Source organism: Chelmon rostratus, chromosome 3, assembly GCF_017976325.1.
Source record: "Chelmon rostratus isolate fCheRos1 chromosome 3, fCheRos1.pri, whole genome shotgun sequence".
In the NCBI taxonomy this organism is placed as follows: Eukaryota; Metazoa; Chordata; class Actinopteri; order Chaetodontiformes; family Chaetodontidae; genus Chelmon; species Chelmon rostratus.
In genome coordinates, this window is record NC_055660.1 from 110,718 (window position 1) to 135,351 (window position 24,634).

At 45.3% G+C, this 24,634-nt stretch overlaps 1 protein-coding gene across 1 annotated transcript in view; it reads right to left on the minus strand.

Moving 5' to 3' along the window:
- Positions 1-24,634, minus strand: part of LOC121627744 (son of sevenless homolog 1-like) — a 43,186-nt gene that overhangs the window by 3,936 nt on the left and 14,616 nt on the right. The window contains exons 9-20 of the mRNA XM_041966774.1: positions 23,085-23,212; positions 16,325-16,986; positions 13,102-13,183; positions 12,032-12,148; positions 9,265-9,368; positions 8,713-8,935; positions 8,255-8,374; positions 7,727-7,889; positions 7,253-7,370; positions 6,991-7,163; positions 6,782-6,898; positions 4,831-5,104 (exon numbers count right to left, since the gene is read on the minus strand). Of these exons, the coding sequence (XP_041822708.1) occupies positions 4,831-5,104; positions 6,782-6,898; positions 6,991-7,163; positions 7,253-7,370; positions 7,727-7,889; positions 8,255-8,374; positions 8,713-8,935; positions 9,265-9,368; positions 12,032-12,148; positions 13,102-13,183; positions 16,325-16,986; positions 23,085-23,212 (2,281 nt within the window). The remainder of the gene's footprint in view (positions 1-4,830; positions 5,105-6,781; positions 6,899-6,990; positions 7,164-7,252; positions 7,371-7,726; positions 7,890-8,254; positions 8,375-8,712; positions 8,936-9,264; positions 9,369-12,031; positions 12,149-13,101; positions 13,184-16,324; positions 16,987-23,084; positions 23,213-24,634) is intronic.

A 24,634-nucleotide genomic window follows, 5' to 3' on the forward strand; every position in this document is an offset into this window, starting at 1 on the left:
AAAAATTGACGTAAAAATGTTGAATAATACAAACACTTTGTTTAAATGCATAAAGCATGTTAATTTAACCAAATAGAAAATAAACGGCTCCAGAAGTGCACGGAGTTCCTGGACTCAGAGGCATCAATAATGAAGTTGAATAAAAAGCTACCTGACATGTTTCCACAGTAAATAAAGTCACATTTAAATCTAACTGAAAGGACTTCTCTCTGTTTTAAGTTCAAACACAACAAAAAGTACATGGAGTTAACAAGCTCAGCAGCATCTCTTGTAAAGTTAAATAAAAACTAAATAAAGTTAAATGTCACAATAATGCTTGTGTGGAGAAGTTTCGTCCGCTTCAGTTTGGCTCTGCCACTGACGCATACTGTGGCTTGTTTAACCAATCAGACGGCGCCATGGAACAATGCTGGAGACAGAAGTGGCAGGAGAGAGAGGGGGGCGGCTGCATCTGAGCTAACCCAGTAACCCAATAACCCAGCTTTTAACTGATTTCTTGATATCGGCCCGTCAGATTTAAATATATACATCAAAACTCCAATCAGCCGATCTCTAGTTTTTAACAGCATTGTAAGATGAGGACAGCCCCCTCTGTGCGTCCACCTGTCTTCTCTGTCCAGGACATGAAGCTCATGATCATTAAAGCTGTAAGTAAAGGACACTGGAAACACACCAGAAAACGTTATTTACATTCATGAATATACTCGTTACATTCATTCCAACGATGATTTACCAAACACAGACTGAGAGGTGTGTCGGTAGGTGAACCTGTCTGTGTCTGACTGATCCATCAAACAGGACGATAACGACTGATCAGCTGCCTAATGATCAGCTGACTAATAGCTGCCTAATGATCAGCTGACTAATGATCAGCTGACTAATGATCAGCTGACTAATAGCTGCCTAATGATCAGCTGCCTAATGATCAGCTGACTAATAGCTGCCTAATGATCAGCTGACTAATGATCAGCTGACTAATGATCAGCTGACTAATAGCTGCCTAATGATCAGCTGACTAATGATCAGCTGACTAATAGCTGCCTAATGATCAGCTGCCTAATGATCAGCTGACTAATAGCTGCCTAATGATCAGCTGACTAATGATCAGCTGACTAATAGCTGCCTAATGATCAGCTGACTAATAGCTGCCGAATGATCAGCTGACTAATGATCAGCTGACTAATGATCAGCTGACTAATGATCAGCTGACTAATGATCAGCTGAATAATAGCTGCCTAATGATCAGCTGACTAATAGCTGCCTAATGAACAGCTGACTAATGATCAGCTGCCTAATGATCAGCTGCCTAATGATCAGCTGACTAATAGCTGCCTAATGATCAGCTGACTAATGATCAGCTGCCTAATGATCAGCTGCCTAATGATCAGCTGACTAATAGCTGCCTAATGATCAGCTGACTAATAGCTGCCTAATGATCAGCTGACTAATGATCAGCTGCCTAATGATCAGCGGCCTAATGATCAGCTGACTAATAGCTGCCTAATGATCAGCTGACTAATAGCTGCCTAATGATCAGCTGACTAATGATCAGCTGACTAATGATCAGCTGCCTAATGATCAGCTGACTAATGATCAGCAGCAGGTCCAGGTGCAACATGCAGAGATGGAGGTTAGAGCAGGTTAACTGCTAGTGTCTGACACACACACACACACTCACTCACTCACTCACTCACACTGAGTCACAGTGTTTAATACTGTATATGTGTAGAGAGTACTGTATATGTGTAGAGAGTACTGTATATGTATAGAGAGTACTGTATATGTGTAGAGAGTACTGTCTATGTGTAGAGAGTACTGTATATGCGTAGAGAGTACTGTATATGCGTAGAGAGTACTGTATAGGTATAGAGAGTACTGTCTATGCGTAGAGAGTACTGTATATGTGTAGAGAGTACTGTATATGTATAGAGAGTACTGTATATGTGTAGAGAGTACTGTCTATGCGTAGAGAGTACTGTCTATGCGTAGAGAGTACTGTATATGTGTAGAGAGTACTGTCTATGTATAGAGAGTACTGTATATGCGTAGAGAGTACTGTCTATGTGTAGAGAGTACTGTATATGTGTAGAGAGTACTGTCTATGTGTAGAGAGTACTGTATATGCGTAGAGAGTACTGTATATGTGTAGAGAGTACTGTATAGGTATAGAGAGTACTGTCTATGCGTAGAGAGTACTGTCTATGTATAGAGAGTACTGTATATGCGTAGAGAGTACTGTTTAAGTGTAGAGAGTACAGTCTATGCGTAGAGAGTACTGTCTATGTGTAGAGAGTACAGTCTGTGTAGAGAGTACTATATATGCGTAGAGAGTAGTGTGTATGCGTAGAGAGTAGTGTGTATGCGTAGAGAGTACTGTGTGTGTGTAGAGAGTACTGTATATGTGTAGAGAGTACTGTATATGTGTAGAGTACAGTACATGTGTAGAGAGTACTGTCTATGCATAGAGAGTACTGTCTATGCGTAAAGAGTACTGTATATGTGTAGAGAGTACTGTATATGTGTAGAGAGTACTGCATATGCGTATAGAGTACTGTATATGCGTAGTGTGTATGTGTAGAGAGTACTGTATATGCGTAGAGAGTACTGTGTATGTGTAGAGAGTACTGTACATGCGTAGAGAGTACTGTATATGTGTAGAGAGTACTGTATATGCGTAGAGTACTGTACATGCGTAGAGAGTACTGTATATGTGTAAAGAGTACTGTATATGTGTAGAGAGTACTGTACATGCGTAGAGAGTACTGTATATGTGTAGAGAGTACAGTCTATGTGTAAAGAGTACTGTCTATGTGTAGAGAGTACTGTATATGTGTAGAGAGTACATCAGGCCAACCAATCAACATGAAGGGATCACTCAGTCATCAGCTGCAGACTGAGATCAGCTGATTAATTCCTTGGTTGGAACGAAGACCTGGAGCCACTCGGCCCTTTATGGAATCGGTTTGACATGCCCCGCTGTAGAGGAAGAGTCCGGTCCTGACCTGAGGAAGAGTCCGGTCCTGACCTGCTCTATATAGAACAGGGGTCACCAACCTTTTTGAAACTAAGAGCTACTTCAAGGGCACTGAGTAATGCAAAGGGCTACCACTCTGATAATACACTTCTGAAATAACAAAGTTACACAGTGTACCTTTAATTTTATATTATTAGTGTCTCTCCACGTTGTGCCGCTTAGCCGTCGCCACAGTCGCACGCAAATGAGACACACAGTTTTCTTTCACGTTAGTAAAAAAGAACTCTTCCTCCCATTCACTGTGAAAATGAGAAGTTTTCTTCCTTTTTTCTGCTGTTTTTGTGGGTAGAAAACGCGTTTGTCTCCTCGTCTTTGCAGCGCTCACGAGCTCATCTCAGCAAAGCTGGTTTGTCATGCGCACTAGACTGACCTCCGACCCAGACTACGTCAGAGTTCGTATATTAAACTTTTTTTATGATATACATTTTTTTTACGTTTTTACGTATTCGTTTTTAAATTTCCATCACTGTAAATGTAATTCAAAAAGAATAGCAACACAATTAAATAAAATTTTAGACAGAGCTAATTCGTGATTAGTGCTATTTTTAGAACTGGCTTATGGGCGACTGCTGTGGATGCTGCGGGCGACCTGGTGCCCGCGGGCACCGGGTTGGTGACCCCTGATATAGAAACTGTCCTGGGACTTCAGCTGTGGTTTGGAGCGATATAAACAGAACTGAATTGAACTGACCTCCTCCCTCTTGTGAGGTAGAGCTGGTTCATCCAGAAGGTGTCGAGGCTTGTTTTTAACAGCATTGTAAGATGACAACAGACGCCTCTGTCTGTCCACCTGTCTGTCCTCCTGTCTGTCCTCCTGTCTGTCCACCTGTCTGTCCACCTGTCTGTCCACCTGTCTTCTCTGTCCAGGACATGAAGCTCATGATCATTAAAACGGCTTCTTTTGTTGTAAAGGTGTGACTGTATGTATGATCCCATGGCAGACTACAAGAAGCTCGTAGTTACAATCAGTGGAAAAACAACAGGTGATAGATCACAGTCACACCTGGAGAAACGCACCATATATTAATGGATTACCTAAAATACACATAGCCAGTGCCACAGTATCAGCTCAGTGACAGACAACACTGCTAACTACCATGCTACCATCTTAACCCCCACAGTTGGGAACATGATGTTACATCACCGTTTACAGCACTGACGGGCCGTGACCACACCCCCAGTGACAGAACATAATGTAATCCAGAACAGGTGTGCTCGTTGCAGAACAGTCTTTGAACACCACATATTTCAGGTACGAGGATGCAATCTATCGACAGAAACATGGCTGGTCATTACTCGAGAGGTGATGAGTGGAGACCAACTACTATTTCTGGTGTGTTATAAAGGTGGGGGGAGAGGGTGGAGATATACCAGAAGCCCCTCATACTGTCCTGTATCTCATGTTTGACCGTCACCATCCCCTGGCAGAAACTGGAAGTGATTCATACTTTACGACTTGGACTGAGACGGTATGCTAACAGTCGGAGGCGACAGAGAAGGAGCAGATCACATGACACATGGACTGAAACGTTGTGGTTATCCAGAGTGAGCATCCATCAAAACACACCGAGACATCTGGACAATCAAGGAAAAGGGGTTTCAAAGAAAGTATGTCGTCATCCCATCTGCAGGTCATCTATGTCCCAGAGGAGAAGCCCTTACTGAACAGAGGAGGGGGTTTGAGACACGGCCTTCGCTCGTCTTTCCTGTGATTGAGCTTTAACACGTCTGTGCACAGAATTTATTTAACATCAGAGCTGTGATTGGTGGGACAGGGTGTCAGTGGGTGGGCTTACTGGAATGGAAGGGGCTGCTGGGACCCTGAGGTGAGTCGAACACGCTGCCTACGTCTGTAGAGCTGGAAGCGGCAGAGGCGGGAGGCGGAGTCAGAGGGGTGCGGGGGGAGTTGGGGGCGGAGACGGCGCCCCCCTCGGTCTCGCTGTCAGGGATACGGCTGTAACTGATCTTCCTGGGCTCGTTCTGCAGCGGCGTTGGGTGTCGCATGGTGCCGGGCCGCGCTGAGGTGGGACGGATGCCTGGAGACTTCAGAGGACAGGTGTACTTCTTCACCTGGAAAAAGGAGGGAGAGGAGAGTTTTGGACTTGCTTACAACCCCCCCACCCCCCCAAACAACAAACAAGATTTTTGTTTTGCTCTCAGACAACTTTCAACAAAGTCTCTGACTTTAATTAGCTCGTCAGGTCCTCGTTAGGGAAGGTCACCTGATGCCAATTTAAGGAAACTTTATAAAGTGAAAAGTTAAAAGTGCTGTGACTCCTCAAATCTCGTCCCGACAATCAGCAGCCACGAGTTCCTCTGAGCAGCTGCTGCACAAATACGAGCTGCATGAAGATCATCAGAAGAAAACTTTCCTGCATCCTCACCACAAAACTCAAAGGAGCATCTGAACAAGCCTGATGCGGTTCAGAAACACGTCCTGTGAACTGATGAACTCATGAACTATGAGCAAAGTTCTTTCGGATGAAGAGAGGAGGCTTCTAAAACAGGACCCTAAACACACCTGGAAATCCACAACGGACTACCTCAACAGGACCAAGCTCAAGGGTCAGTTGTTAAAGGGGCGTTACTAAGAACTGACCATGCAGGAGCCCAAACTTCAGCTTCAGGCTCTTTTCCATTTTTGTTGTGTTAAAACCATAGAAGAAGAAAAATAATCTGTATGTAATATGTGTCATCTTTAACATTATGCAGTTTGGAAATCACATCACCTTTAACTCACTTACATCTTTACAGGAACAGAAATATTGACCAAGCATTCACAGAAACATTCAAAAGACAAAGACACAAGGAGAAGCTCGGCAACCTTCACAGAGCACTGAGCTCTGCAGCACCACAGATTCAACTAAATGCACTAATAGACTCAAAAACAACATGATTTCAACACGACCCAGCCATCACTGCTGAGGGGGGAGCTGGAGGGAACCGAAGTAGACTGTCACCTGATTGGACCATCGACGACCTCACCAACAGACCTCAGTATGTGAGGCTTCAGGACTGTGTGTCGGATGTGCCTGTTTGCAGCACCGGGGCTCCACAGGGTACTGTCCTCTCTCCAGCACCACAGAATAGACCAATGTGCATGCAGGGTTTGGACAATGAGATCGTGGGGGTGTACAAATACCTGAGTGTCCAACTCAACAATAAACTGGTCCACTAACACTGAGATCCTGTACAGGAAAAGCCAAAGTCGTCTGCATCTGAGAAGACTGAGGTCCTTTGGAGTATGTAGGACACTGTTAAAAACGTTTTAGGACTCATCAATATATCTGCATATAGATTTATTCCTGCGCAATAGAATAAACGCTGCAGTAACTTTATCCACCATGTGCAATTTGTGTAAAAGCTGTTAATTCTTGGCAGTATACTTTATCACAATTCTTTGTGGCAATATATACTCTTTTATACATATAGTCAGCTTTTATTTTGTATTTTAGTCTGTAACACCCATATTTCCTGGCCGGGGATTAAAGTCTTATCTTATCTCATACTTTTGAAGAAGCTTGAGCAAACTGCAGTCATTACTTCATTAAACTATGGTTGAGGATGTCTAAATTTATGTGGTTTAAGGTGCAGTTGTTGGTGTGATGAATCAAAATCTCTCTGTTCGCTCTCAGATTGGTCTCCTGCACTGTCAAACTTCACATCCTTCATCTGGTTGTGTCAGAGTAAAGGACACACTCGGATCAGACTCAGCTCAGCTGTTAGTGTAACCATGGTGACACTTACAAATCGAGGTAACGATCGGGCGTTTCGAGGTTCGATCTCCAGAGATTTGTTGAACAGATGATCGGCGAAGTCCTTCTCTGACATGTCCTCCATCGGGTTCAGGTTCTCGAAGAACTTCTGCTCCAGAAACACAGAGAACATGGTCACACCTCCGACACACACTCAGCGCTGTCAGCGTCAACAGGAAGTGACGTCATCACCAGACCGACCCTGATGTCGTTCTCCACTCTCAGACAGTACGGTTGGTTCTGGTACTGCTGGATCTCCCCGGTGATTTCAGCCACTTTCCTCCTCTTGCTGAAGTTGATCAGATCTTTGCCGTGTCGACGCAGGAAGTCGGGGTTTCCCTCCTCTGTTTTCAGGATGTTGGTCAGGTAGATTCCTGATAAAGAGACACACAGGCAAAGAAACTCCTGACTCAACCTCTGATCTGTCATGTTTACCCTTTATGAACAGCGTGTCGGAGCGTACCGAAGAACGGGACACAGGGGGGGTTGATGGAGCGCAGTTTGGCTAAATACTTCTTGTAGTGATCTTCACTCAGCTCGTGAGCTTCCTCCAGGATTTTTCTCTGCCGACTCGGAATTTGCTGGAAACAAGAAAGCACAGCGTTAATTATTTTAAGATCAGATGATGACAGATGATTTTCAGGGAATCAGAGAGCTAGAGAAAGTAAAATCTTTCCTGGGGCGTGTGTGGAGTCACAGCACTAAATCCCACAGCATTTATAGCCTGTTAGCTTGAACCAGATTTAATACTCAGGACTGCTGCTGCTTTGTGGGACGACCATGACTTTCAGACCCAGACTCTGATCACAGAGCAACTGGTCCTCAACAACTGGTCTCTGTCTGAACCCCGACCCCTGCGGACTACTGGACTGGTCCAGGCTCCAACATCAACTGCTCTCCAGAACCAGAGCCAGAAGTTATGAAGTGTTGTTCTTACCTCAAAGGTGTGGTCCAGCCTGTAGACCGGAGAGGAGTTCATGGCACTGACCACCTCCAACACTCCATTAAAGTTGTTGAGTTCCTGAAAAACCTGCAGGATCTCGATGATCCGCGACACGACAGCGACTCGTTCCTCCAGATTCTCCGTTTCTACGATACACCTGCAGAGAACGTGCACCACCTGTGAGTACTCGCTTTAAACCTGAGGGATTAGATCACCGACCAGGGATCTGAACATGAGAAGAGGAAGCTCTATCACTTCCACTGTCTCCAGATATATCTGTTGGACTGAAGTGGACCCTGGATCAAGACTTCAGGTGAGCTGGGTCACCTGTAAATTTCATTCACATGGGAAACTTTTTGTTTTTGTAGTCTGTGATGGTTTCTGGAGTCACTTTGTGGATGTAGAAACTTTTAGTGTTTTGGGTTGTTTTTAAGAGGTTTGTTGGGTTTTATTCTATAAATGTCATTTCATTTGTCCTGAGCCCCCCCCCCACCCCAGCCTGATGTCAAAGAGAGGCCTTACTTTTCGAACCACAGGGTGAGGTTGGTGGTGTGTCGTATCATTCTCAGCAGGTTGGGGGAGTGAATCTCTTTGTCCTCTTTGGTCCAGACGCTGCCAACCAGCTCCGATGGCTGCACAGCCCTGCGGGGGGGTCACACAGGTAAGACAGTGTGTGAGACAAGTGTAGTAAATCAGAGAGGTTAGACAGGTGTGTTGCATGTCTGAGATGGGGGGTAGACAGATCAGACAGGTGTGACACAGGTGTGAGTCAGGTGTAAAACATGTCACGTGTGGGACAGATGTGACAGGAATGGGACAGATCAGAGAGGTCTGAGACAGGTGTGTGACATGTTTGAGACAGGTGGGAGACAGATCAGACTGGTGTGTGACAGGAGTGACAGGTCAGAAAGGTGTATGCGATAGGTGTGATGGCTCAAACAGGTGTGACAGGTGTGTGACAGGTGTGTGAGTAGTGTTACCTGTAGAAGTCCGACTCGAGCAGGGTGAGCTGTCGGCCAATCTCAATGGGGTGCAGCGTCATGAGGTCAAACTGCTCGGTGTTTCCTGGTTTACAGATGTGCCACTCGACTGGGGGGGGGGAGTTCTGGAAGGTGATGCTGTGACTGGGCAAACTCACCTGAACCTGCTTCTTCCTCTGGATGATCTTAGTGATTGACTCCACCCACTTCCTCATCGCCTTACCTGCAAAATGACATAATCCATTTAACATGTGGGATCAGGTTCACAGTGAAACCAGCTCAGTTACTTCTGCAAGCATGATAATCTGACCTTCACTTCATCAAGTCAAACACACAGAACACCTGGCGGATTGTTAATCTACAGAAACATCCGGAGCAGAATTAAAGACGGCAGATTTTAATGTGTCAACAGTGCGTCTGTAGTTCCTTTACATTTCATCCAAACCACAGGTGACAGGAAATGAATCCTCAGTGAACCAGTGAGCTCGACATGCAGGACCACACTGACAGTGATTGACAGGTGTTCCAACAAGTGTTCGGACAGGTACACACCTCTGACGGAGGCGATGAACTCCTCCAGTCGTCTCAGCAGGTGAGCGTCTCTCTCAAAGTCGTAGAAGTGATGCTCCACCCAGTGGCGACACACATTCAGCACTCTGTAGAGGGAGTCAGAGTCACACGATGAACTGGAGACTGAAATCATTGTTACACTGTCAGTCTGATCAGCTCTTCTCTCTGTTCGGGAACCACTGGGCTTCTCTTCAGGAAACGAGGAAGAAAGAAATGATAAAGAAAGAACACACCTGTAAAATAAAACAACAGCCTGCTGCTGTGGACACAGAGGAGCTCAGTGAACCCTGTCAAACAGATGGAATCATGGGAAAACTGACCTCTATAACATTAACTGAGCTCTGCAGACCGTCACTGAGTCCAACTCGTCTACATCCTGTGTTGACCCTGAACCTGCAGCATTTAAAGAGCAGGTGTCTGACAGTGGTTCAAGTCACGTCCTGAAGATGAGAATACATCTCTGCAGACAGGCTTCAAGCCTCTTCAAGCCGGCCGGGGATTAATAAAGTCTGATCTGATTTTATCTTAGTGAAGCACTCAGTAACTGCAGGCTGATATCCAACCTTCCATTCGTCAGTAAGATACTGCAAAAGATTGTTTCAGTGCAAATGAACTCCGTTCTTAAAGAACATGACATCCTGGAGGAGTTTCAGTCAGACATTAGAACAGACCCCAGCACTGAAACAGGCAGCGACTCAGACTGAACTGAAATCAGCTCTCAGTTCTCGTCCTGTTAGACCTCTCTGATACGATGTGTGTGTATTAAACCGGTTTGGTCTGAGAAACATGACATGAAACCTGGCATGACATCACAGCGGTCCATCTATGCTGCGGCTACAGACTCCATTACTGTCTGTTGGCAACAGGTCACAGGACGAGCGATCATTTCTTCAAGTTCAATGAGGACAGAACTGAAATCCTAATTTAATAATCTTTGAATAAAACTCTCTGGATCAATCTGAGGCTCCAGTGTTGGTGTTCTGCTGGATTCAGATCCCACATCAACAAGGTGACAAAAACTTTTTCCACCTTAGAAAAAGCTCAAATTCGACCATTTATGAATCAAACAGATGCTGAAAAACCGTACAGGGCCTTCATTTCACGCCGACTCCATCACAGTAACACATCATTTACTGACACCCAGAAGAAACCCACTGAGAGATTCAGCTCAGTCAGCAGCTCCACTATGAACCAGAACCACGAGGAGAGACCACGTTAGTCCAGTTTTAGCTGCTCTGCACTGGCTTCCTGTAACATTGACAACTGATTTTAAGCTCCTCCTCCTCGTACACAGCGCCCTGAATGGACTAGAACCAAGCTACATCGCTAACGCCGTCTTCATTGACCTTCATGAACCCTGTGATCACCTGCTGCTGGTTTATCGGAGGTTTCCAGCAGCTGAAAGAAAATCAGGGCTGCAGTCTTTGTCAATGACCCCCCAAGGCTCAGAAATCAGGAAGCAGCTCCCTGAATATTTTTAACAAAAAGCTGAAAACTGATCTCTTCACTTCAGCTTTTAACGAGCTGATTTCCTGAAACTGACCTGAAACTGACGCTCTGCTGTGCTTCTTTGAAAATAATCTCGTTCATCCAGCTCATGGTACCTGGTAAGTGCTTCCAAAGACAACTGGACCTTTTAAAATGTTGTATTTGCTTGATTTTACTCCATTTCTAACTTTACTGTATAGTTATTATTCAGCTGTTTTATTTTCCACGTGTTATGCATTGTCTGTATTCTCCCTTACTTTACTTTTACCATGATCAGGTTCTCCATCCTACTTTACATTCACTCTGTTCATCCTTTGTCTCCATGTAAAGAACTTGATGCCTGTGAGTTCCTTGTTGGAACGCACTCAGCGCTAGTTTTAATTCTGTTACTACTGTTTCATATTCTATCTGATGTTATTAATCCACCTTATGAAAGCTGTGGTGTGTGCTTTTTTAACCTCCACAGCACCACAACAGGCTTCGCCTCACACAGAAACTACCCACAATAACGCTGAACGTTTGGGAAGACGTCATAGCGTCGGCTGAAACAGGCTGATTTCACTTCATCAGGACCACGTGTCCATCAGAATGTGGGGGGCTCTGTTTGGTCGAGTGTTCACACAAGGTAAAACACTTTATGAGTCTTCCTGTTAAGTGTCAAATTGCTGCCACTGAATTAAAGGAATAAGAGAGTTTGGAGACCTCTGATGCTTCTATTTTCATCCTTTGTTTCATCTAATGGATATTATTATTATTATCTAGTGGGTCGTATTCTCCGTCTTTACATACTTTTTGTCTTTTTCTGATGTGAAGCACTCGGTTCATGTGATCTCTTTGTTGTAAAGCACCTTGAGCTGCTCAATGAAAGGTGCGATACAAATAAAGTGTTATTATAAACCATAAACGTGTAATCATCTGAATGGTTTTGCAAAGAAAACATTGAATATGAATGCTACGATAAATTTAAATAAAAAGAAAGTGGAAGCTAAACAAACGTAGGCTGGACATCCTGAGTGATGAAAGCTAAACTTCAGGGTCACTTCAGGTTGAAGCTCCATCGAACTGGCCGAGTTTCTTCTAATAATCATGTTTGGACATGCTGGAGCTGCTAACAGTCCGTCAGTTCCTGCCGGTCATGTGACTGTTAGAAACGTATTCAGTTGTTGAGGTGAGACTCTTTGAGACTACAGATCCCGGTTCAGTCCGTCTGTCAGCAGTAAACCATGTCTGTGAGCTTCCAGCAGGGGGCAGCAGTCTTTACCTGAGCTGGACCGGCTGAACGAACTCTTTGCGGAAGCGTTTGAGTTCAGCACTGAGCGGCTGCTCTCCTCCCTCCATCTGGTCCGCCTCGCTCGGCCTCGGCTCCGGGATCTCAAACCTGAACAACATCGCAGACCTCAGATCAGCACTCACAGATGCTCAGAGGCTCAGAGCCCAACAGTCACCATGGATACAGACACAAGCTAATTATACTGTATACTCTGCAGAGGGCAGCAGGGAGTTATCAAGTAAAATATGTTGAAATCATCTCAAAGCTACATGAAGAACGTCCACGTGTCTCCGTCCAACATCATTAAATCAACAGATGAAACGAGGCAGTCCTTCATTAGAGAGCACTTTTTCTTTTACTTCCTCCTGAGAGCCACAGATTCAGCTTCATTGTTGTTTGGTCTGAAAATACTCTATTGTTGGACATTAAGTGTCTCTGTGCTGCTGACAACGACTTTTTCTTCTATCACACACTTGTTGGATTTTATAGTTGTATTAAAATGTCTTGAATAAATGATAAATGACAAACTGACAGTAAACAAAGAAAATCTAAGAACTGAACATGATTTTAAGAATAATCCTCAGAAAGGTGTGTGAACACAATCAAAACTTCTTTGACTGACGGCACAGAGACCAGAAGTCGTCCTTCCAGTGGAGGCTGAGTGACAGACACACCACTGCCCCCTTGTGGCCATCAGATCGTTATGTTTTCATACTTTAATGTTAATGAGGATTTTAAAGGAACTGATCGTGAGAACCATCACAAACTAAGCTTCATGTTCTGTTCATAATAACTGTTTCCCTTCTTCAGGAAGTGATCATGTCAAGGAAAATGCAAGAAATGCATGCTGGGTAAAACAGAAATCCTCCAGTGCTTTTTGTTGTAGTTGGTTTGTTTGTTAGTAAATGTGTTTTACACTCAGTGAAATAACTAATAAAGTAAATTTATCCCATCATCAAAAAACCTTTAACGCATGTTTATGGCCCTCATGTTGGGAAAAGAACATGAACAGAGTTTAAAATGTTCTGATTGGCCCAATGATGTCGTACAGGTGAGCTCACCTCTCCATGAGCAGGTCCAGCAGCTCCTGAGGTTTACAGAAAGATCTGTAGGTGGTCAGAAAAGTTCGGACAAAGTTCGGATCTGAAGGAAGAAACAGACAAAGCATCAAAAATGATTAGGAAATAATCCTCCATTTGAGTCTGCGAGGTATCGGACACATCACGCCAGAGTACGAGAATAAAGTACTAATATTAATGTACCAACCGTCAGTGGACTAACAAAGTACTAACAGAGTACTAACAGAGTACTCACATCAGTGTACGAGAATAAAGTACTAATATTAATGTACTAACCGTCAGTGGACTAACAGAGTACTAACAGAGTACTCACATCAGTGTACGAGAATAAAGTACTAATATTAATGTACCAACCGTCAGTGGACTAACAAAGTACTAACAGAGTACTAACAGAGTACTCACATCAGTGTACGAGAATAAAGTACTAATATTAATGTACTAACCGTCAGTGGACTAACAGAGTACTAACAGAGTACTCACATCAGTGTACGAGAATAAAGTACTAATATTAATGTACCAACCGTCAGTGGACTAACAAAGTACTAACAGAGTACTAACAGAGTACTCACATCAGTGTACGAGAATAAAGTACTAATATTAATGTACTAACCGTCAGTGGACTAACAGAGTACTAACAGAGTACTAACAGAGTACTCACATCAGTGTACGAGAATAAAGTACTAATATTAATGTACTAACCGTCAGTGGACTAGCAGAGTACTAACAGAGTACTCACATCAGTGTACGAGAATAAAGTACTAATATTAATGTACCAACGTCAGTGGACTAACAAAGTACTAACAGAGTACTAACAGAGTACTCACATCAGTGTACGAGAATAAAGTACTAATATTAATGTACTAACCGTCAGTGGACTAACAGAGTACTAACAGAGTACTAACAGAGTACTAACAGAGTACTCACATCAGTGTACGAGAATAAAGTACTAATATTAATGTACTAACCGTCAGTGGACTAACAGAGTACTAACAGAGTACTCACATCAGTGTACGAGAATAAAGTACTAATATTAATGTACTAACCGTCAGTGGACTAACAGAGTACTAACAGAGTACTAACAGAGTACTCACGTCAGTGTACGAGAATAAAGTACTAATATTAATGTACTAACCGTCAGTGGACTAACAGAGTACTAACAGAGTACTCACGTCAGTGTACGAGAATAAAGTACTAATATTAATGTACTAACCGTCAGTGGACTAACAGAGTACTAACAGAGTACTCACATCAGTGTACGAGAATAAAGCACTAATATTAATGTACTAACCATGAGTGTACTAACAGAGTACTAACAGAGTACTCACGTCAGTGTACGAGAATAAAGTACTAATATTAATGAACCAACCATGACTGTACTAACAGAGTACTAACACCCATGTACTAACAGAGTACTCACATCAGTGGACTAACAGAGTACTAACATGAGTGTACTAACAGAGTACTGACATGAGTGTACTAACAGAGTACTAACATGAGTGTACTAACAGAGTACTAACAGAGTACTGACATGAGTGTACTAACAGAGTACTAACATCAGTGTACTAACAGAGTACTGACATGAGTGTACTAACAGAGTACTAACATGAGTGTACTAACAGAGTACTAACAGAGTACTGACATGAGTGTACTAACAGAGTACTAACATCAGTGTACTAACAGAGTACTGACATCAGTGTACTAACAGAGTACTGACATCAGTGTACTAACAGAGTACTAACATCAGTGTACTAACAGAGTACTGACATCAGTGTACTAACAGAGTACTGACATCAGTGTACTAACAGAGTACTGACATCAGTGTACTAACAGAGTACTAACATCAGTGTACTAACAGAGTACTGACATCAGTGTACTAACAGAGTACTGACATCGGTGTACTAACAGAGTACTGACATGAGTGTACTAACAGAGTACTGACATCAGTGTACTAACAGAGTACTGACATGAGTGTACTAACAGAGTACTGACATCAGTGTACTAACAGAGTACTGACATGAGTGTACTAACAGAGTACTAACATCAGTGTACTAACAGAGTACTGACATCAGTGTACTAACAGAGTACTGACATCGGTGTACTAACAGAGTACTGACATTCACTCACAGAGCGACAAAAACAACAGTTAGTGATGGTGATAGTGTCTGTTCTACCTTCCTGTCTGTCTGTCTCACCGCTCTGTCTGTCTCATCCCTCTGTCTGTCTGCCTGTCTCATCTCTCTGTCTGTCTGTCTGTCTCACCTCTGTCTGTCTCACCTCTGTCTTTCTCACCTCTCTGTCTATCTCACCTCTCTGTCTGTCTCGCTGCTGTCTGTCTCATCTCCCTGTCTGTCTCACCTCTCTGTCTGTCTCGCTGCTGTCTGTCTGTCTGTCTCACCTCTCTGTCTGTCTCACCTCTGTCTTTCTCACCTCTCTGTCTATCTCACCTCTCTGTCTGTCTCGCTGCTGTCTGTCTGTCTATCTCACCTCTCTGTCTGTCTCGCTGCTGTCTGTCTCATCTCCCTGTCTGTCTCACCTCCGTCTGTCTCGCTGCTGTCACTGTGTTTAAAACCAGCGGTAAAAGCTGTGATCTGATTGGTCGATAAGTAACAGCTAACAGTCAGACAGGAAGCAGCCCTAAAACAGAAGCTCCTCCCCCTCTTCTGACAGGTCTTGACAACACCTCTGACACATGTCCATCCAGGCACAGATGCATCATGGGAGTGAACTGGAAACTGGACATGTCCTCACAACAGAAGAAGAAGAGCACTGAGTCTGTGTGTTTGGACAGGAAACACCTTTTTCCTCACACACACACGTGACGACCCTCAAACAGCTCAGTGAACGAGAGCGGACCAGACAAAACGTCCCTGCTGTCTACAAATGTCCCCAGATTCTACTGTCCTCAAACTGTCCTCACCTGTAAGGTCTAGAGTGTTAATCTGCAATTAAAGTACTGATTAATTGCTTCAGTTGTTAAATCAATTAAGACCTCGTCCTCTGGTTCCTTCAGTGGTCTCTGGGGTTTGGACGGATAAGTGACTCTTTTCTTTATCAATCAATCTGCTGAGTGTTTTCAATCATTTTATCAATCACTCTGTGCTTGAGATGTGTTCTATACAGTCAACAGACTCATCAAATCTCAGCTGGTCAGTGACATCATGTCTCACCTGGTTCAGATTAACACCTGTTTGACCTCACGCCTTACCTGCGTACATGTGGAAGGTGAGCCTCTCGATCAGTTTCAGGACAGTTCCTGCTTTGATGATGGGGATCCCTGACTTGGACTGAACATTCTCCTCAAACACGACGTTCTCCTCCGAGTCTGGTTCGGCGAATCGGTACACCTCCGCTCCCGGCAGCCTCATCTGCTCTTCCTTCTCCTCCTGCAGCATGGCCGAATCCAGCATGCGCTCCAGCGTGCTGCGGTACTGCAGCGAGATGAGCGCCGCCATCCAGCCGTTCTTCTCCTCCGCAGACTTCGCGGCGAACACCACGCTGTTCCCGTCCTTCAGGATGATCTCGAAGGCGTGCCGGTACTCTCCCTCCTTGTCGTCCTTGTCGTTGATCTGGACCTTCCGCATGAAGAACTTTTCTTTCAGCCGGTACTCTGCGGTGGAGCCGGCGCCGGGCAGTCGCGGCGGGCCGTGGTTGGACTTGCAGCAGATCATCAGGCCGTCGAACAGGAAGATATGGCGCTCGTGTTTGGCGCCCACACGGGTCAGCGTGCCCTCCATGATGAACTCATTACAGCACTGGCCGATGTCCTTCCCCTCCCAGCCGTCGATGTTCTTCTGGATCTCGTTCATCTTCTTGATGGCCAGGTGCTTCCCCTTCATCTGATGGCTGTAGAAACGACACGCAGACTCGCTGCAGACACCAGAAGAGCGAGAGCACAGGAGAAGAAGAGGAAGACGGCGTTAATCGGGACTCTTCAGTCTGTAGTCAGGGAGGAACCCCGTCTAAGAGGATCTGAGTTCTGGACTGAGTGTTAGTGCTGGGACCTGAACCTGGTCTCACCAGGAACTCTTTTCACTTCAAATTAAAGGAACAGTTCACAAGTTCTCCACCACAGCTCTGCAGGTTCTCACTACGATCTCTGCAACAAGAGCCCAAAGACTATGAAACCGATGGCTCAGTGTTGGAGGGCTCGTTAGCTGACTGACCATCAGAGTGTTTCTGATGAGGACTAACTTTTCTCCTCTTTCTCGTCTGTTTCAGTCAGTCTCGTTTATCTTGATGTCAATGAGACTGTTAAGATTAAACGCTACATTTTCACCCAAAAAGACATCAAATCAAAGATCACACAGAAAAGAACACAAACAGAACATTAATAATCATGAAGTATCTATGGGGCTGTGCCATATGAACAAATATGGTCATTTCCTGTGCAGACAGCGACACGGGGCAGGATACAGCTCACCACACGGAAAGGCCTTAATCTGATGACATCTTGAAATATATACTCAACAAATGATGAAAGGTTCTTAGTCGTATTTGAAAATATCCACATAAAGTATAAAATACAAAAAGTAAAGAGCAGGTCGTAAAAGAGGCCTGTGGTGGTTCCACAGGTCAGACTTTTCATGCCTAAACCACGTCCCTCTTTTATAAACTAGCTCCTCGTCTCGTCCCCGTTTTCAGTCGTGTGCGCTCTCCTCCATGTTTGTTTGTTTGCCTTGTGTGAACTTCCTGTCAGCATCCATGCTGTGCTAAACAACACAGAGCCTCATCAGAGAGATGGAAAATACTGCGAGTGTGATTTGTGACACAAGGAAAGAAACACTGAAGCAGAATACGAGATGATCGACATGTTTCTATCGTCATATTGCACAGCCCCGCATGATTGTGTCTCTGCCAGTGGAACTACGAGGGATTGAAGGCAGTTAGTGCATCAATAATAGTCATTAAACAGCTTTTCTAATTCATCAAACAACAACCGAGTTTATATCACATTTACTGGATTTAAATAAAGAAATAAAGAAATTTCACATTCTCCACAATAAATCTGACACTGAGCTTCAGCCTGTTCTGCTGATGAAGACCATGAAGTACGGCTGAAAGCTTCAGAAACAGCTTGGACGTGGTACCTGAGTTGGAACAGTTTTAATGATTTCACTTTGTCCCTGAGACCAAACATGAAGATGAAAGCACGTGTTTGAGGCGAGAAGAAGATTCAGTTTCCTGTTTGTTGTGTTTCATCACAGAGCTGTGGTCGGGGTGAACTGTTCCTTTATCTCATCATTGGGTTGGGTCTCTACATGTTTAACATGACAGCAGAGCGTTCTGATTGGACGACGCGGTCGGGGTCTGTACAAACCGGCGAGGCCGTGGCTACGGCCGGCACTCTCCAACAGGAAGTGAGGTCACGGCAGGAAGACCTCCAACCTCAGCTCGGACAAACAGCCGGACTGTTACACAAAGACACATCGACATCATCATCACCGTGACATCACTGCGTGCGGTTACTGCTGCCTGTTTGTTTCATTGCAGAACATTTTTATTGCTTCAATCATCACCAGCCATCAACTCAGAGAGCAACTTTAAATAAACTGATGATACTTCAAACTACACATCTACATCACAGACACACATCATTTATGGTCTGCAGTGTTTAAACTGAGAGGCTGCTGGTTCACCGTTTAAAACAGCAGTCTGAGCCTCATGTACAGTTTTTATAATGGCTCCTGTCATACATGACAACAACAGATCACTTCATAACGTGTTTCTGACAAGTGATGAAGAGCAGAAACTACAGCCCTCCTTTAGTGGGGAAATGTACCGAATTCTAACGTTTATCTGAAGTGAACATGAAGCGAGAGATCTTCCAAAGTTAATTTGCCTCTAATTGTTTGACGGAGTGTTTGACATGTGGTGGAGGGACTGTAACACAAAGTGAATTTACACACTGAAACTTTGAAAGATGTACATTTGATGTGTGATACTTTTACTTCAGTGAAGGACGTGAAAACTTCCTCCATTACTAATCGAAACAGAAACACACGTGATGTGTGAACCACCTCCCATCAACAGTTATTAAAATCACTTTGTGTATAATTCAAAATGCAAAGTCGAGCCTGTTTGAGTGCACTCACATCATTTCATAACCACAGTAACAGTGGTAAAAGTACAGCAGCCTGGGTATAAAGTGGCGTACTGCAGACAGCACTCAGTGTGAACACGTCTGTTAGCAAACAGCATCTCCAGTTGAACTCAGACAGACTGCAGTGTTCCTCCAGATTTCAGTGCGTGAGGATCACACTTGCTGTACTGTTCTCGTTTCTACGCCACACTGACCGTCTGCAGCGACGCTAGCAGCTACGTAAGCTAAATGCTAACATCAGGATGCTAACATGCGCACAGTGACAATGCTAACATGCAAACATTAAGCACCGTTTTAAATTAGCTAAGAAGCAGTAAACCAAAAGTACAACTTTTACAAACCTGTTGTATACTTTTCTAACTTTACCATTACTAACCACACCGCTGTACTACTGCACCTGAGATAGTACTGCAACAGAACATCAGTTAGTACCACCCCTCCCACCAGCAGCTCGATTGTCAAAGAAAGAAGTGGAACTAAAGTCTACTGAAGGAACCAAGTCGACAAAATGACAGAAACTCTGCCTGAAACCTCAAAGTGAATTTTCTGTTGGTTTACCAGCAGCTGAGACCGTCGCTCTCCTCCAGCAGCAGCAGCTCACTAATCAGTTTACAGCGTAAGACCCTGAGGTATGTTAACACAGTGTTTCACAACAGCCTCCGTCAGCCTCCGTCAGGCTACGACAGGCTACGACAGCCTCCATCAGGCTGCAACAGCCTCCATCAGGCTACATCAGCCTCCATCAGGCTGCAACAGCCTCCATCAGGCTACGACAGCCTCCATCAGGCTACGACAGGCTACATCAGGCTGCAACAGCCTCCATCAGGCTACGGCAGCCTCCATCAGGCTACGACAGGCTACATCAGCCTCCATCAGGCTGCAACAGCCTCCATCAGGCTACGACAGGCTACATCAGGCTGCAACAGCCTCCATCAGGCTACGACAGCCTCCATCAGGCTACGACAGGCTACATCAGGCTGCAACAGCTTCCATCTGGCTGCAACAGCCTCCATCAGCCTCCATCAGGCTACGACAGGCTACGACAGAACTGCAATAGCCTCCATCAGGCTGCAACAGCCTCCATCAGGCTCCATCAGGCTACGACAGGCTATGACAGGCTACGACAGAACTGCAATAGCCTCCATCTGGCTGCAACAGCCTCCATCAGGCTACGACAGGCTACGACAGAACTGCAATAGCCTCCATCAGGCTGCAATAGCCTCCATCAGGCTACGACAGCCTCCATCAGGCTACGACAGGCTACGACAGGCTACATCAGCCTCCATCAGGCTGCAACAGCCTCCATCAGGCTACGACAGGCTACATCAGGCTGCGACAGGCTACATCAGGCTGCAACAGCTTCCATCTGGCTGCAACAGCCTCCATCAGGCTGCAACAGCCTCCATCAGGCTACGACAGGCTACGACAGGCTACGACAGAACTGCAATAGCCTCCATCAGGCTGCAACAGCCTCCATCAACCTGCAACAGCCTCCACCAGGCCACATCAGCCTGCAACCACCTCCATCGGGCTGCAACAGCCTCCATCAGGCTGCGACAGCCTCCATCAGGCCACATCAGGCTGCAACAGCCTCCATCAGCCTCCATCAGGCTGCAACAGCCTACATCAGGCCACATCAGGCTGCAACAGCCTCCATCAGCCTCCATCAGGCTGCAACAGCCTCCATCAACCTGCAACAACTTCCATCAACCAGCAATAGCCTGCATCAGCCCCCACAGTCTACAATAGCCTACATCAGACTGCAACAGCCTCCATCAGGCCACATCAGCCTCCATCAAGCCACATCAGCCCCCGCAGCCTACAATAGCCTGCAACTGCCTCCATCAGCCTGCAACAGCTTCCATCTACCAGCAACATCCTCCGTCGGCCTGCAACAACCTCCACCAGCCTACATCAACCTGCAACAACCTGTAACAGCCTCTAACAGCCTCAAACTACCTCTATCAACCTGTACCAGCCTCCATCTTCCTCCATCAACCTGCAACAGTCTCTATCTGCTTCCAACTACCTCCACCAACCTGTAGCAGCCCCCACCTACCTCCATCAAACTACAACAGCCTCCATCAGCCTCCAACTAATTCTGTCAACCTGCAACAGCCTCCCACAGTCACTACAAGTATAAACTTCCAATGGCCTCCATCAACCTAAAACAGCCCCCAGCTACCCCCATCAACCTCCAACAGCCTCCAACAGCCTCCATCTGCCTCTGTCAACCTGCAACCTCCTCCAATATTTTCCATCAGCCTTAAACAGCACTCATCTACTTCCATTAACTTGCAACTGCCTCCATGAGCCTCTAATTACCTCCATCAACCTTCAACTACCTCCATCAAATTGTAACAGCCTCCAACAGCTCCCAAATACCAGCATTAACCTCTAACGACCTCAATCAACCTGCAACTGCCCCGGTAAGCCTCCATCAACATCCATCTACCTGAAAGAGCTTCCAGACTGCAGCTCTAACAACAAGCTGCCCCTAAAACACAAAGGAAAAAAAACTGAAGTCACCTACGTCCTCATATCCACCTGCCAATCATCCCAGCGCCCCCTCCTGTTTTCTTCTTCAGGTGATTTGAGCTTTCAAAAGTTGAAACTCAACAAACAGCAGCAGCAGTTCTCCTCGCTGTGTTCTTTTCTTTCTACCAAACAGAGAACAATAAGCAGCAGAGCAGCACAGCACAGAAACTGACGACACTTCCCTCTTAACCCCTCCACCCCCCGCCCCCTCCCGTATGACCTGCGACCCCCCCGACTCCTGGTCTATTTATGTCCAGAGGGAAACAAAGAGGATGGGAGGAGTCCAACAGACTGGACTAATGTGTTTGTACTGAAAGTGTGTGTTCAGCTCGAAGCATGTCAGTCCCAACTCCTGTACATGACTGTGTGTGTGTGCGTGTGTGTGCGTGTGTGCGTGTGTGTGTTTGTGTGTGTGTGCGTGTGTTTGTGTGTGCGTGTGTGCGCGTGTGTATGTGTGTGTGTGTGCGTGCGTGTTTGTGTGCGTGTGTGTGTGTGTGCGTGTGTGTTTGTGTGCGTGTGTGTGCGTGTGTGCGTGCGTGTGCTTGTGTGCATGTGCGCATGTGCGTGTGTGTGTGCGTGCGTGCGTGTGCGTGTGTGTGTTTGTGTGCGTGTGCGTGTGTGTGTGCGTGTGTGTGCGTGCGTGCGCGTGTGTGTGTGCGTGCGTGCGTGCGTGCGTGTGCGCGTGAGTGTGTGTGTTTGTGTGTGTGTGTGTGTGTGCGTGCGTGCGTGCGTGTGTGTGTGCGTGTGTGTGTGTGCGTGAGTGTGTACAGTACATCTGTATTGCTTCACATTTGTCAGGTTTTCTTTATTTTCTTAGAAAAAGCTGCATTTCACCATCCTATAAAAGCAATTCTACACTGTATCTCCTGGTTTTCTGTCTTTTCCAGGGTAAATCTCCTTAAATTGCCCTAGAACGTCATGAGGTGACCCACCCATAAAAGCTCATAAAAGGACCCGCAGAACCTCATCCGGAGCCCAAAAAACTCCTTAAGGACTCCTGGAACCTCCTCAGAACTTGGTTGTGGGGTAAACTGTTGTCCTGGCTTAAGTTTTTAGACTAATTCACATGAAGCTGGAAGTAGATGGAGCCAGCCTAGTTTAGCATAAAGACAGGAAGCAAAAGGAAGGAGCCTAGCTTAGCATGCAGACTGGAAGGAGATGAAAACTGTTAGCCTATCCTCAGTCTGATTTACCGCTGGCAGCAGCTCCTTTGAATGTTTCCAACCTGGGGCTCCTCTTGGCCTGTGTAGATCTGTGATGTGTGTATATCCGTACGGGTGTGTACATGTACTTTATAGCTGTATATAGGTGTGTGCAGGCGACGTACCTGAGCCTCCTCTTGGCGAGGCTCCTGGAGCAGATCCTCTCCATGCTGCTCTGCAGGTTGAGTAGAGCTGTGATGGCCTGTTTCAAACACTCTTTATCTTCCTCATCCTCACTCTTCTCCTCCAGTTGCTATGGAAACAGGGGGTATAGGGGGCAGGTATTCTCTCTTTAGCAGACAGTTGCTCAGCATATACATGGAGAAAACATCTGACACATGTGAGAAGTGACATCACCTGCAGGGACAGGTGAAGTACCAAATACTACACAAAGAGGGTCTCAGGACTGGAGAACAGGACTTCAGTGACATCACTTAAAGTATCTCTATCGAAGCTAGAAAAGGGAGGACTACAGTGGGAAGATCTGGTCTACGGAGGCTACAGAAACAGGACCAGGTCTAGAACCTATATCTAAGTCCAGTAGGAACATGACTCAGTAAAATATAGTAAAATCTGGTTGGAGCTTGTCTATCCTGGTCCTTCAGAGTCCAGGACTCAGAATCAGATCAGGATAAACCTCCTGCCACCCCCACGCCAACCCCCAAGCCCTGAAATAATCTGCAGAACATGACTGGAGGTATTTCAGAGATTTAACCTCAGCTGTGCCATACGAGTTTCCATCTGAAGGTCAAAGACCAGGCCAGGATCTACAGGATAGTGGTCTGACTGGGAACAAGCAGCTCATACCAGTCTGGTACTGGGACACATAAAGGAGTTTATTAAACCAGACTGGTCTACAGGGAGTGGTTTGAGAGCTTTAAATCTGCCGTTTGTATGAAAGGACCTGTCAATCAGCTGCTTCTAATATTTGCACTGATTCAAACACTGTCATGCTGCTGAAATAATAATTATAATATGAATTATTTGTATGTAGCACTTTACAAGCCTACAGAATTTAAAAATACTAAAATCATGTTTAAATGTGTGAAGACAATGAAGTTTAAATAAAACACTACGAATCAGGAGTATAAGGAGGAAACATTGTTAAGTGTAGGCCTCTAAAGGTACAGCGGAGTCTGCCCATCTCACACTGAGGAGGAGGGTATTCCAACCAAACCAAACCTTGGTTTTCAGTCTGGTCAGAAGAACAACTAAAAGGGTTTGATCATCTGATTTTAGGGGCTTGGCTGGGCTGTAAGGGGGTTAAAAATGATTTGACCTATTTAATTTTATAATGTAAGTATTACAGGCATCCAGCGCAGTGATATGACCGGACTTCAGATTTACTTAATGATCGGGCTGCTGAGTTCTGGATAAGCTGCTGTGGTCGAGGTGTGATAACATACAAGCTGACTTTTTCTGTGTCATTAAAATTGAACATGTGTCTTTCCTAAGAGCTGATAAAACCAAAGGATAAGCAGCTATCAAAGGTTACCCCAAGGTTCGTTGCCACAGACTTAACACTGGCAGTAAGTGAACCAAGGAAGGACTGTATCTGTACTTTGTGATGTTCTGGATCAAAGAACAAAACCTCTGTTTTTTGGTATTGAATTGTAGGAAGTTAGCTGCCATCCAGCCCTTCACATTGCATAAACAGGCATGCTATATGGTTAGA